A 15,404-nucleotide genomic window follows, 5' to 3' on the forward strand; every position below is an offset into this window, starting at 1 on the left:
GTCATGGACCGTGAAATCTCAACTCAGCCCGCTACGTACCATGGCCCGACCCGTCCAGCACGCATCAGTAGCCATCACTACTCAAAGGGCAGCATCCCTACTGGGATTTTTTCCATACTACATAAGGACTGAACCCGAAACTTTGGTTAAGAAGCGAGATGCCCTTAACCACTCATACCAACCCCAATTGATATCTACTTTATCTATTAAAGCATAGGTGTTGGATGCTTCACATCGAAGTCATGCTTCTAAAATTGTTTGCATATCACTAGCCCGCCAATCATCATAATTATCTCCATGTAAACGGGTTGGGGTAGTAAATTTGTCCAAAAGATCGAGAACCAAGAAAAAAGGTAGAGTTCGATTCGATTTTTAAAGGCGGGGTACGTGGCGTGGACGATGAGGCGTCACTGATCATGTTTTCCGTGTAGGTTTAGAGTTTAATTTAATTTTTTTATTATGTAGCTGTGATACCATGTAAAATTCAATCGAATAAAAATGCATAAAACCGTGGTAAATAAAAAAACACTCCTTAATACAATATAATACAGTACAATACAATACTCTCTTAAATATAATTATCCTAAATATTATCTCCACAAAGTCATACAACTTTCACCTTTATGATCTTCAATGTGTCAAATCCAATTTTTTTTATAGAAAAAAAAACATGCTTTATAAATGAATACTTGTTTATTTTCAATAAAAATAATAAGATTAGCACTTCTATTTTCTCCTTCAAACAAACAAAATATTATTTCAAGTAGGTTAAAGAGGGTTGATAAAGATAGTATTGTCATCCCCATGACATGATATTTCATACAAAGGCAAGGAGACAAATTGTAGAAAGATTGGACTGACCATTTATCCAATTTATCCACAAAAATATAATTTTCTCAACCCTATTTTTGTATTTAAATACAAGTGTATTTTAAAACTACTACAAAAAGTTCCTGAATTAATTTTTCATTAACACACCTTGTTGTAAAATAAAAATACAAGAAAAATCAAAGGATCTCCCTTTTCTCTCTCCTACCTCTTCCTTCTCTTTCTGTACTTTGTCTCTATAAGCAACCTAACCTAAAACTGTGAAGACGCCATAATTTTTTTTGTTTGTTAATTTACTACTAAAAAGAAAGATTCTTTTTTGTTTAATTTTTCTTTTTCAATTTTCCCCACCAAAAAAATTCCTAAAATCATCTTTTATAACATTCAGATTTACAATTAAACCAAGCAAGATTTTTCTCCAACCAGTCAATCTACCAATTTATTCTTCTCGAAACTAAGGTACCCATCTTTTCTTTCTCTCTCTATGTCTGGATTTTTGTACCTAGGGTTCCTATTTGGTGTATAAATGAAATGAAATTATGCAAATTTTTGGTGTTAGGGATACAATTGGGGTAATGGGTATGTGACAAAATTCAATTTTAATTTGTGGGTGTTCATTAATTTGTTGATTTTTCTTAGATATTGAGTTATTTTGAATTGGGTTTGTTTTGTATGAGTGTTTTTTTAGCTGTTTTTGTTGGAAATTTGTGAGCTTTAGGGTTTGTGGGGAAGATGAGAAGTTAGTGGATAATTTGGATTTTGTGGTGTAATACCTTTTTTTTGTTGCATTTTCTTTGGGATTTGTTTGCTGTTGTTATGTGTTAAGGACGTTTATTCAATGCCCAAATTGATGTGACTGTACATGTTGGTTTCTCCACATAGCTGAAAATGGCAGTTCAGGCTTGTATGAACCCAAAACACATTGCAGAGGATACTGATGATGATGAGCCCTTAGTTTTTACTAGAAGAAAACCTAATCAAATAAATTCAGAATTAAAGAATTCTTCATCATCAGTGAAACCTGATAGACAGCCAGGGAAGTCGGGTTCTGATGTTCGAACCCTGAATGATCGTAGTTCTAGTGTCTTGAAGGGGAAAACGATTTCATCTCCGAAGCCATCATCTTCAAAGCCTGCTCTTGGAACAATAAAATCTCCACCTCCACCCTCCAGGCCTCAAAAGTCTCCACCTCCGCTCTCCGGGACCCAAAAATCTCCACCGGCACCCTCCAGGCCCCAAAAATCACCACCTTCATCAAATAGACCTTCTCCATCTCCACCACAATCCAGAGCACCGCCTGTTAAGTCGCCTTCCTTAAATGGGGCCTCTTCGGCAAATCACCAGCCAAAGAGGGATATTCCAGTTAAAGAAGAGAAGCGTGCTCCCATTGCAGTTAAAGAGGAAAAGCCTGTTAAAGTTGAAAATGACGAGTCTGATGATTCTGATGATAATAAGCCACTTAGTGCTAGATGTTCAGTTGGGTCACAGAAGGGGAATTGCAATGTGGCTGATGTGGAAGTCAAGCCTTCCAATAGGGATCTCGTGGATTCTGATGATGAGAAGCCGCTGAGTGCTAGGATGGATAAGGGGAGGGATACTGCTGGAGCATCTCAGACTCAAAAATTAAAGGGCGTGAATGTGAAATCAGCCAAAGATTCAGATGATGAAAAGCCTTTGTCATCTAAATATCAGATGAAAAGTACCAGTGGGACATCTTCTAGCAAATATGATGATTTTGATGAAGATAAGCCCTTGGCTCGTAAGATAGTACAACAAAATGGATCTATTAAGAGGGACACTCAAATCGGGAAGCTGCCTCTCAGCTCAGGAAAAAGGCCTTCAGCAGAGGCCTCTGCTGGTCAATCTTCTACTAAAAAGGCAAAGCTTTCGGATGTATCCACCTCAGATAAAGCTAAGCAAATGCCTGTTAAAGCAAGGGCCAAAGATGATGATGATCACGTTCCTATAGGCCAACGGATCAACAAAGCTGCGTCAGCAAGTAAATCCACGCCAATGAAGAAGGTCATTAGAGTTGACTCTTCCAAATTGAAGAAAGTCAATAAGAAATCAAAGAAAATAATGAAGAAATCGAAATTCTCAAAGTCTTCTAAAGAGCTGCCTAATTCAGGTGATGGGCAGAAATGGACCACTCTAGTTCATAGTGGTGTTATTTTTCCTCCTCCATACCAGCCTCATAGGGTTAAGATGCTGTATAATGGCAAACCAGTTGACCTCACACCTGAGCAGGAGGAGGTGCGTTTTATCTTTCCCATTTGCTTCTGGTTTTCTGATTTTGGGATGTGTTTCTGTGAATCATCTATTAGCTTGTCACCATCTTTTTACTTTACACCGAGTTATGTACGTGCTCAATGCTTCAGCTAACCTATTTCTGCTCACAGGTTGCAACTATGTATGCTGTTATGCTTGAGACAGATTATGCAAAGAAGGAAAAATTCAATGAGAACTTTTTTAGTGATTGGAAGAAACTTCTCGGGAAGAACCATGTGATACAGGATCTTAACAAGTGTGATTTTAGGCCAATACATGAATGGCATTTAAGTGAGAAAGAGAAAAAGAAACAGATGAGCTCCGAAGTAAGTATCTGACATTCTAACTGCAGTATAGGGGCTTCATCTTGATTCTAGAATATTATTGAATTTTGAAGTCATTCAAATATGCTGGTTTCAGATAGCATCACTTTTCGTATGAACTTGCTTGTTTTCTATCTTTAGTTATGCGTTTATGACAAGTTCTGCATAAGTTGTTGGTGCAATTGTGCCTGCTGAGATGTTAGCTATTAGCTATGTTAATGAACAGCACATAATTATATAATGAAAATTGTTACTGCTGCTCAAGCTGGAGTTGGTTGTCATATAATCTTACATGTTAAGTTTGTTTAGGAGTCAAACCTGGCTGCTGTTGGCCTTGGCTTGATGGGCGTGTTTGTGTGGATTGTCATAGTTGGTAGCTAATTATTCTTGTTGTCCCAACATAATCTTTCTGTTAACCTTTTTGGGGACGTTCCAAAAGGATCTTCCTATCCTTAACATGGAAATAGATAAACTCCCCTTCTAATGTGCACTCGGGGCTCACTTTCTTTTATACTAGTTCTTTCTCCATTTTGTCAACTCTTTTTTTCCCCTGAATTCGAATGTTTTCTTGCCCTTTCTTCTGTTTCAAATTTTTCTCTTCACATTTAGCTACTTTTCTTAATCCTGTGCCATTGGCTAACATGATGATTATTTTGGGATGGAGGGAGTATAAAACTTTGGGTCAAGGATTCAGACAACTGATTAATTATATAGAGTTTCTTTGGTGTCATTGATTTGTTTATCTGCAGTGTTTCTTCCATGAGTAGTTTATCATTTTGGATATGGTCATTGATTATTTTTCTGTAAGTTCATACATCAGGTGGACTGGTCTCATTGTCTGTTGGTCTGCGTAGTTAGCTAGGTTTTCATGACTTCAGAGCATGCGTTGTTTATGAAGGTTAACAAGAGTCACCATTCTTGCAGGAAAAGAATGCAATAAAAGAAGAGAAATTGAAACTAGAAGAGAAATATATGTGGGCTATTGTGGATGGTGTCAAAGAAAAGGTTTGGCTTCCCTATTTTAACCAACAGTTATTGTGATTTTGTGCATTGTAGTTCTATTTGGATCTCCATGTACTTCAAAAGCCGCAGCTTTACTTTTTCTGTTGTTGTGGGGCTTTTTTATTCTGTAAATAGATTCATGTAGTGACTAGTGAGAGTATTCGATACTTAAAGTTGAAGCAACTCGACGTCAGTTTTATAGTGCAGGAACGCGGTCATATTTGTTGAAAGGGGTTTTTGCATCTGAAGCTGATCCATTCATGCTTGTAGCTTTAGGAAGGATTTTCTTCTGAGGCAGCATAATATCATTATGTTTGTTTCACTTTACATTTGCAATCTTTGCACTTCACGTTTACGTTTGCAAGTTGGTGATGGAGGTGCATTTGTCGAGCTTTAGTTAGTGGGTGTCTTTTGTTGTTGGTCCCATAGGACATTGACATGCGGCCGGTTTTCGATGACTTGGTTATGGATGTTACTCATGCTGTGTGTTCCCGTAGTACGTCATGTGAAGATAGTCACATGGTCTTTGTGGAATGAATTTTGGAAAGGAGTTCCACTCCTCACCACTTGTATATTTCCATTGTCTTTTCTCCTAGTATTGATTACGTCTTAAAATTGGGCTTCTCACTAGTTTGGCTAGGTAATGAGCATTTTTTGGGCAGAAAGAAGGCTAGGCCCAGTGAGTGTACATAGATTGCCATATATCTTATCTTAGGCCAGCGAATAGGATAAAGGAAGAAGACTCCGCTGTTTTTATCACCATTTCTAGCTGACGTATTTGATTTAGTTTTTCGCATGCTTCTTTTGTGTAATTCACACAATTGCTTCACTGGCACGTCGTTTCTCTCTCTCGACGAAGGATGCACTATGTGTCAAATATAAACATAGGCAACCTTCTGAGAGTGTCTTACATTCAGTTCAGTTCCCTGTCCCTTTCCAACAATGTTACATACTTACATGTCATGTTGGTGTGTTGTAGTCTATTGCGCTGAATCTGAAAAATCTGTGCAACTTTTACAGGTGGGCAACTTTAGAGTTGAGCCTCCTGGGCTGTTTAGGGGCCGTGGCGAGCATCCCAAGGTTGTCATGTTTTTCATTTTGTATCTTGACTTAATGGTCTAAGTTAATTAATGTCTTAAGACATATTTTAATTGTCATGGTGCAGATGGGGAAACTTAAAAAGCGTATCTATCCAAGTGACATTGTTATAAATATAGGAAAAGATGCTCCGATTCCAGAATGTCCTTCCCCTGGTCAGAGGTGCTGGTTTAAACATTTTAACTATGTGTCTGAATATAATATAATGCTTCCCGTTTATTCCCATTTTCATTAATTTATAGAATATGCATTCAAGAATTTTCATCTTTGTTGCCAGCTGGAAAGAAGTAAGGCATGACAACACAGTTACATGGTTAGCTTATTGGAATGATCCCATAAACCCGAAAGAGTTCAAGTATGTATTCTTGGCAGCTAGCAGTACCATGAAGGGGCAGAGTGACAAGGAGAAATATGAGAAAGCAAGGAAGTTGAAGGTAGCAGCTGTGTAGGGATTTCACCTCCATGTTTGTAGTTGTGTTGAGCTGTGTATGGTTTTCAAATTGCTTGCTTTTTGTTCAACGCAGGACTACATTGAAGGTATTAGATCGGCATATACAAAGTCTTTTACAAGCAAAGATATGGCCAGGCGACAGATAGCTGTTGCTACCTATCTCATTGATAGACTTGCTCTAAGGGCGGGTAATGAGAAGGTTGGTTTCACATCACTTAAATTTAAGATTAATTTGTACTTTTAGTGCTTTGTTAATAAAGCTTAGCTTCAGTGGAGTGTTCTTCATGGTTTAAATCTTTTCATAGGTTCACTTGAAGTTCTGCTTCTGCAATGGGTTTGTACCTTTGTACATAAAGGCTATTTTGGGGGGTGGATTTGAAGGGCCCATACTTCGTAGGAAGGATATCTTCTGTTTATCTTAAGTTTATCATATTGTGAATATGCTGTGAGTGAAACACTTGTAGTAATAAACAAATATGGTATAAAACCTAGAACTGTTTGAAGTAGGTCGATAAAGCTGCGAATTGAGTTATTTTTTACTTTCCTGATACTGTACTGCAGACAGTGGTCTGATTTATAAATTACAGTTCACTATATATTCTTATACAGTTTCTTGCCTGTAAACATTCTAGTGATACTTCCTTTGCTTCGTTTCAGGACGACGATGAAGCAGATACTGTTGGTTGTTGTACATTGAAAGTGGAAAATGTAACACCAAAACCACCAAATATATTGGAGGTAGGATGGTTTTCCTTCTTTCTGGCTAGATTCAACAGTTAATTGCTGTCGTCTGATGGCAATTGACATGTATAAATGCAGTTGAATTATTGGAATATTCAAATAAACTGGCGTACGTTCTTTTTGTTGCTGTTGTGTTTTTTATTGGGGTTCCTCATTCCAAAGGCTAGGGGGTAGGGGTTGGTTGAGGGTATTTGGAGAACCTAGTATCGTAACTTTTTCAGCGTTCTCAATCAATGATGTATTGACTTTTTTTTTTCTGTCCAGTTTGATTTCCTTGGTAAAGATTCAATCAAGTACTACAAGCAATTTGAAGCGGACCCTCTTGTCTACAAAGCTATTGAGCAGTTCAGAGAAGGTATGAATAAACAAATGTTCATGTGCTGAGTTGTGTAATTTTGTTTTTTGATTGACAATATTGATTCCTTTAATTAGGGAAGCGGGATGGTGATGATCTCTTTGACAAGTTGGACACCAGCAAGCTGAATGCTCATCTAAAAGAACTAATGCCCGGTCTCACTGCAAAAGTATTCCGTACATTTAATGCATCTGTCACTTTGGATAAAATGGTAAGAAATCAATGACTATCTCTCCTGTCTCTTGCTTAGCATGAAGTGAAAGGTTATTGCTTTTCTCTCACGTGATTACATAATCCGTGCTCCTTAGGACAAAACAGGGAAATGTTGTATATGTAAACTACCAAATGTTTTTCAAGTTAATCATCCTCAAGCAATAGAAGTTTCTGCTATCTGATGTTACATGAATGACAAGAAAATTAGGGTCAGGATTAGAATTGCAATACCATGTTTATCATGTAAGAGAACCAGTGTTTCAGTGCTGATTTAAGGCATTTCCATGGCCGTTCGATACTGTGAAACTTAAATTGGAGATATACAAGAGCAGAATCCTCTATTGCTTTCCCCCAATAGAAGACAACCCTTGTCCGATCCAACAACCAGACCTGAATCTAACTAAAAAATAGTGGGTTAAGGTTGAGATTTTTAACCCATTTATTTACATGGCTGATCCGAATAGCCTGTTCAATTAAATGGATTAGGACTCCTGCAATAAGTTCAGTTATATGCTGTATCACCTGATGATTCTTTCATGTTATTCTGCTAAAAGTATGCTTCAAATCTTCTACTCTTATATTCTAAAATTTCTTTCATATGATAGCTTGCTGAAGGGGCTGGAAGTGGAGAGGTGCCGGAAAAAATTGCCATTTATCAGCATGCTAACAAAGAGGTATGTGGAGTCTTCTGCAATTCTTAAAAGCTTTGTAGGAGTCGATCACTCTGGGTTTTGTGTTTTAGGCTTTATGCAATGTTATTGCTTCTGTTCTTACAGGTTGCGATCATTTGTAACCATCAACGTACCGTATCAAAGTCTCATTCTACACAGATGGAAAGACTTGAAACAAGAATAAATGAAGCCAAGGTATGTTTTTCTGTTTCACTAGGAGTGTGAAGCTTTTGCTACGGTTGTATTTCAGTAATATATACCATGACATCTAGTAAGGGAAGGGATGCAGTCCTTTTCATGTAGGGTGACTATTATGCTTTGGAGCATAAATATTCTCTCTTTCATCTATATGTCCACGAGTATGTATTATAGGGCGAACGCTATAGCCTATATCGACCTAGTCGGTAATTTTAGCCATTAGAGATGATTTTATAATATATTCTGCTGGTGAGTTTGGATATTGGATTCGACTAAGTATTTTTATCTCTAGTGGGTAATTGATTTACTGGGTAGATCAACTTTTTCTCATATTAATCTGCTTCATGGTCTTGAATTAAAATATGAACATGTACAGGCTGAATTGAAAGAGCTAGAGACAGATTTGGCTCGGGCGAAAAAAGGAAAACCACCATTGAAGGACAGTAGTGGAAAGCAAAAGAGAAACTTGAACCCAGAGGCGTAATTATTCTGTGCCTTTGATTAGCTTATGTGAAATTTTCTAGTGCACTGTTGTCTTTTAGATTCTCTTAGCTGATGGATGATAATTGTTGTGTAGGATTGAGAAGAAGATACTGTCCACAAAGACAAAAATAGAAAAGCATGAGCGTGATATGCAAATTAAAGAGGAACTCAAAGAAGTAGCTCTGGGGACGTCAAAGATTAACTATCTTGATCCACGGATTACAGTTGCATGGTGCAAAAGAAATGAAGTACCCATTGAGAAAGTAAATATGTTGTTCTTATACAACTTTCTCATTTTATTTGTTTGACTTAATTATAAATGCTATACAATATCTATAATATCTAATCACTTGTGGTCCTAAATAAATTTTAATCTTGTAAACCTAAGTTGTAATGCTTCTTCATCTATGTCCATTTCACTGATTGCTCGCAGATCTTTAACAAGTCTTTGCTGGCTAAGTTCTCGTGGGCTATGGACTGCGATCCAAGTTTCAGATTTTGACAGCCTTTCAACTTTCTCGCTTCTTCGCCATTGCCCATCATCAATATTGGCTGGTAACGATTTCCTTTTGGACAAATTTCATTTCACTTATACCTAGCTCCTCTGGATTCTCGTGCTGGCTGTTTTGTCCATGAAAACTGGGTTTGCAGCTTTACCTCTCCGAGCGGCCTTTTCTTTCATTTCTCTCTGTTGTTCTAAGACGACGAGAAACTGAGACAATCTTCTGCTGAGTAGAGATTTTTAGTGTTGTAAGTTACATTAATCATAGAATGTTTCAATCCATAATTCAATATTTCAAGCAAATGTGGCTCTATTTGCACTAGTGAAGCTGATAAAGCAAGTTTAGCAGATATGAAGCACTGCTCCCCTTTTCCCTTTTCCCTTTCCTGAGGTCTGATCTACAATATTGTGTTCTTTGTGCTTTAGATAACTAATGTATAGACCCTTTCAGAACTTAATGTACAAGTGTAGGTAAGTTGATTGCAATTAAATTCAAGGTATTAATAGAGGGGTTAAAGCTTTGTATATTTGGCCCTTCTCCGTTCCTAAGAAGTTTCGGTTAACTATAGTAAGTGATCGTTTGGTTGAACATAGGAAGCGACACTTCTTTGAAATTGCAATTTCAAGGAAATTGAATTCCTTGAGAGATGTTTGAGTTCACTGTAAGATGCAACACTTTCCACATAAAGTTTTATTTACCTCAGTAAATATTTAAGATACTTCATTTGTGGGTAGTAGATCCACTATCAACCAAGAGAAAACATATCACCCCTTTCTCACAATGTTGGTTAAAATTATGAAAAACAAAAAAGAAGAAAATGTGAACATATAGCAGCGGAAGAAACTAAAACAAACTGATGCATTCTTATTCTTTTGGGTAGTAGTTAGCTTGCCTATTATATAGGCTACCAAAAGTTCAACTCAACGGAACACTTCCTAGAAACTATACAATTCGCAAACATTTGTATATACCAATCACCATCATATTCAAATCTCAAGTGAAGATCCATTCCAGATTTTAAGGCACTATCAATTATTATAAGTCCCTCGTAGACACCTCAACATACATCTCTTGTTAACACCTAGAACTCTAGTTGTTAACAAATAAGGGTGCACCACACGTTCCTGTTTTCAAACTAGTTTTTAGTATCGCGCAATGCCTCGAGCTATTAACATGTTCATGTTAAAAAATAATACTTAATATTGCATGACTTATTGGTTAGAAAATTTAGTATATTAATTTGAGGTTACGTGGTCAAATCTTATATAGAGTATGTTTGTGTTTTTTAAATGTGCATAATGATGACATGAAATGAAACAACTAAAGAGAGAGTATCCGTAAAGCGTAAACTTACTCAAGAACACTTTTTAATACATTAGTATAAGCAGATTTTGACATGCCTAAATCACTGTCTTTTATAACCCCTAACAAAAAGAAAATATACAATATTCTTGAAATAAATTTGAAATCAATACACACAATTTCAAAATAAATTTTGGCAAAAATTAATCTACTTAATAATGTGACACCCCAACAAAAATCAGTAATGTGATGTGACATTCATGCATGTAATGAAATCTTTTCAAAAATAATGTTACATATAGAATAATACTCCTATTTAAATTCAAAGATGTGCAGTGGGAGATGCGCACAGAGAAGTGACAACGATAAAAAAAAACAGGGGAGTACTACCCTAAATTACAAAACATTCCTTGGATTAGTGCCCCAAAAAAGTAGAAGAAGCAAGGTTGTAGTTCCTCAAAGATATTCAGCTGGTCTCCAAATACCATTTTGATCACATGGAAAGAAGGAGAGACAGGGGCAATGAATCATCTCCAAGTAATTAACATTAGGAAATGAGTTCTTAAATTGCCTCCAATTCATATGTAACTTAGTCAAGTACTTAAGTTGCATTGTCTCAACCACTTTCCACTGAATTCTTCCTTGATCAGTCAGATCAAATAACTCTCCCCCTATAATGTACAATTTCTTCAAGCTTTCTAATCTTTCATTATTGCGCAAAATCAAATTATTTACTGCCTTCTGAGGAATACCTTGGACTTCCAATTTCTCCAGTTGCTTGGGTAATCCTCTGGGAATTTCTTCTTGGTGTTCCCCACGAAATGTCATGGCTAAGTTCCTTACCAATGCTCGCGAATGCAAGCGATCTTTAGTCTTCAATGTGGCTTCCTTTTCATCAGAATCACATACTTTAATCCATACAACTTTTAGTTTCAAAAGCTTCACAAATTTAGCCAAGGCCTTTAAATCATCCTCAACAGGAAATGTTACCTTCCGTGTTCTGATACTAAGCTTTCGCAAGGTTGTCCCCAAATGATTCGCTAAGTCCTTAAACTTGCACGAAGAAGTAGTATCGACATCACTTATCACGAACCCCTCAAGCACTTGGAGCTTAGTTAACGAGATGATTCCGAGGGGAAAACGATCAAGCAAGTAACATTCGGAGACATCCAAGTGTGTCAAATTCTTAAGCTTCCCTATTCCCTTAGGAAGTACTTCTAAATTTGGACATGATTTGAGATCCAAAACTCGAAGATTATGTCCAAGACTACATATTTCATTACCAAGATCCATAATCCTTGACATCCCTTTAAAACATATGAATCTTACTTGCTTGAGATACTTTAAGCCTTGAAGAAATTCAACGTTTTCAACCTCGAAATATTGCTCAAGATCATTCGACCACCTACCCAAATGAAGTACCTTAAGGTTCCTCATTTTCCGCAACCAATCACTTGGGATGTTTAGGATTGATACATCATAGTTAAACAATGTTTCGATCATTGCTTGTGATTGCTCGTCAAACGTTTCTTGTTTCTTTAACACACCCACATTTTGTTGGTGCTGATTAGAGAAACTCTTCCTCATCAACTTATACTGACTGCACCTCTTTTTCCATCCTCTGCTAATCACTTGCTCGATTGCATTCGCTTCGATGAGCTGATTGAGCATCACATTGGCGGCCTTTTCGACATCATTGTCATCATGGATGTCGATTAATCCTTGTCCAACCCACCAGTAAATTAGTTGTCTTTTCTTGATCGTCGCAGTTTCTTCCCCCAACAGGAAGAAACACAGCAGAGCTTGCAGCAGCTCAGAGTTAAGCTCTTTTACGGGTGTTGAGCTTGACTCACGAGGGTGTGAGATCGAGCAGCTTTCGAAGATATTTATCATTTCGGTTACCATTTTCAACCACGACTCATTCCTATTTTTAATCTCAAAATTATTGCAATTATGCGGATCCTCTGAATGCAAGCGTTTTAATTCCTTGAATTTGTCGACCATCTTAATGCGATTACGTGCTTCGATATTGCAATTGGGATCAGCCAGACACTGCTGCAGGGTGTTCATGGCATCCAACAAATCTTGGTTGGCGGATCTAAAAGTAGGGACAAACATTATATTGGTATGATCAACAAAATGGGTGATAGAAGTTAGGAAATTGGGGATGTGCAGGTAGAGATTGGACAGTAGCTTGCAAAAATGTTTGAGGACTATTATATGTTGTTTCAAGAAGGGATATGTTATCTAAATTTGACATGAACTAAATGTAAAATATATATGAGATTGCTTGATCACAGACTAATACTTCATCCGCTTCATATTATTCACTACATTTCTTAATTCACGAACTCCTACACAATTTTTGGAGAAGAGATAGAGAGTAAAAAAAAAAGGAATCAATGTGAAAGGAGAGAGATAGAGAGAGTTTATTGCCAAAAAAAAAAGTATAACAATTAATGTGAAACTTCTCACAATGAAAAATATAGTGAGTATATGAAACGGAGGAAGTAAGTAAAGTTACAAAACTGACCCACATACTCGTGTTCGGTGTTTCTAATTAACAATAAAATATGTATGAATTATGATCATTGTTTAGATGCGCAAGATATCACTCGTCGATTCAATCGACGCCATATTATATTATTATTGGTACAAAAACTACTCCCTCCGTCTCATATTATAGTGCCTGATTCTGTTTTTTCACGTTTATTAAGGTAAATAGAATCTAAGAGAAATGTAAAGAGTTTTTGTGTATTGAAAATAAATGTTATGGGGAAAAGCTGATTTTAGGAGAGAGAATGACCATAAGTGGTGAAAGAGAATTAAATGCATGACTCATTCAACCTTTGAGTTGATAAACCAAAGCAAAAAACTATTTCCAAGAAGAAAATAAATAATGGTGGCACAATTTTTCTAGAAAAATCATGGAAATGTGTGGAATAAAAAATGGAAACAAGAATTATATTTTGGGACGCCTTATAAGGAAAGAAGCACTATAATATGAGACGGAGGGAGTAGTACACAACAGGTGTATCATAGTAAACAAGAATTAGTCAAACGGATATTAAAAAAAAGCATCCTTTCTAGTTTCTACAAAGTTAAGACTTTTATGTGATATAGAGGCAATTACCAATCGAACTTTTTGTATACTCTATACCCGATTTATTATTATCCATGGTTAATTTATCACCACAGTTTATTCTGTACTTTTTTTTTTGTGAGTCCAATCAAGGAAGTTGAACAATTTCATTATTTACTGTCTTTGGTGTGCGCAAGACATTGCACGCGATAGAATCTGAAATCTAATGTATGAATTCAAAGAAAAGAAGTAGAAAGAACGAGAGAGGAAAGAGGGAGCAATCCAATTGATTGTAATTCTCATTAATAATCTAATGAATAACTTTACACTTTATGAGAGAGGAAAGAGGGAGCAATCCAATTGATTGTAATTCTCATTAATAATCTAATGAATAACTTTACACTTTATATACAAGATGACAAGAGGTAGATAGAGGAAACTAACCATTACATCTGTAGAACTTTTAGAAGAGAAAAAAAGAAATTTGAAGAGAACTAAAAAGACTACATTTTATGTTTTTCATACATAAATAACTAAACAAAATAATCTTTAAATAGGCATACAAAACACTACTAATAACATGCCCACTACGTAACCCACTACTTGCTACCCCACTAATAGACCATTATGTAGACCACTACTTGTTAGTCCACTAACTCATTATTAACAACTAGTCCTAACTATTAGAAAAACTATTTAACTAGTTTTGGAGCATAATTCAACAAGTTGAAAGCTAACTAACTGTTGCAAAAAATAAAAAAGAAAAAAAAGAAAGCTAACTAACTAAATACTGAATACAAAATATCTATATTGATGATATGCAATATTAAGAGGCTCCAATAGCATGCACTAATGATGAAGTGATATTATAAGTAACCTTAACCTTAGTAGTAAACGTTACCAACGGTCGCATATATCAATAATGTTGATCCATTTGCTAATGAGTAGTCTACGTGCACCATATCAAAATTAAGGGTGGGGACTGTTAGTAATTCCTGCCTAATGTTGTCACCATGGAGATGGTAACATATATGTAAGACTCTGTAAATTTATAAAATATACTATGAAATAATCTAATGCTATAATTATCATATTAGACTGTAATGTATGCCTTGATGTTTCGTGGCCAAGGAGAAAGGAGAGGAAGAACTTTGAAGCTTCGCACAACACAACCCGGATCACCAAAGTACGAGCCTGGCCTCGGGGTACAACCCGGGTGGGCGGTACGGTGCATCAGCCCGGGCAAGCCAGTCATGCCTCGAAAAGCCTGCACCGGGCGGGCGGCTATGGAGCCCGAGCGCCCGGACGAGCAGCTTGTCCAGTTTCGCGTTTTTCGAGATTTAATCCGGATTTTTCGGATTTCTTTGTTTTGGGTTTTAGGCGATTTTGTAAACTTTAGGAGGTCATATATAGGGCATCCTAAAGTCATTTAGAAACCTAAGATTCAAATTAGCCACAAAATATAACACACTCTCTCTCCTCTCTCTCTCTCTCTTTCTCCATTGCAATTACTCCATTAGAGAGGCTAAAGAAAACTCCAAGGTTCTTGCTTGTGGATGTAGGTCAAGATTGACTGAACCACGTTAAATCTTTGTCTCTCTTTATTGCTTATTTTTTTCATTTAAAGTTTACAACTTTGCATTTATTGTTGAACTTAAACTTAGGCTATGTTCAGTTCACCTTATTTTTGCTTATTTTAGATCTAATCAGATCAGATCAGATCAGATCAAAAAAATAAGTTCAGATCTGATCAGTTCAGATCATATTAGATCATGCTTATATTTAAAAATCATTATTATTATTATTATTAAATATCTTTCATTATATATTAGTAAAAATTATAATAATTGAATATTAATAAAGTACTCATTGAGACGAATCAAACA

At 36.3% G+C, this 15,404-nt stretch overlaps 2 protein-coding genes across 3 annotated transcripts; one reads left to right on the forward strand and one right to left on the reverse strand.

Moving 5' to 3' along the window:
• Positions 1-951: 951 nt before the first annotated feature.
• LOC104891783 (DNA topoisomerase 1 alpha) lies at positions 952-9,660 on the forward strand. 2 transcript variants are annotated; one of them, XM_048642508.2, is made up of 16 exons: positions 952-1,287; positions 1,655-3,081; positions 3,228-3,422; positions 4,344-4,424; positions 5,442-5,501; positions 5,587-5,681; positions 5,797-5,953; positions 6,044-6,169; positions 6,628-6,708; positions 6,976-7,066; positions 7,144-7,277; positions 7,885-7,953; positions 8,056-8,145; positions 8,525-8,628; positions 8,726-8,894; positions 9,065-9,660. In XM_048642508.2, the coding sequence occupies exons 2-16, from the start codon at positions 1,717-1,719 to the stop codon at positions 9,131-9,133; spliced, it is 2,886 nt and encodes a 961-aa protein (XP_048498465.1). In that variant the 5' UTR covers positions 952-1,287; positions 1,655-1,716; the 3' UTR covers positions 9,134-9,660. The 2 variants fall into 2 exon arrangements, with proteins under 2 accessions (XP_048498465.1, XP_010675840.1); XM_010677538.4 differs by having other exon boundaries at positions 1,711-3,081.
• A 1,232-nt stretch (positions 9,661-10,892) lies between these two features.
• On the reverse strand, positions 10,893-12,554 carry LOC104891952 (disease resistance RPP13-like protein 4). Its single transcript, XM_010677740.1, has one exon. The coding sequence runs from the start codon at positions 12,552-12,554 to the stop codon at positions 10,893-10,895; it is 1,662 nt and encodes a 553-aa protein (XP_010676042.1).
• Positions 12,555-15,404: the final 2,850 nt, after the last annotated feature.

This window comes from Beta vulgaris, chromosome 4 (assembly GCF_026745355.1).
Source record: "Beta vulgaris subsp. vulgaris cultivar EL10 chromosome 4, EL10.2, whole genome shotgun sequence".
Taxonomy (NCBI): Eukaryota; Viridiplantae; Streptophyta; class Magnoliopsida; order Caryophyllales; family Amaranthaceae; genus Beta; species Beta vulgaris.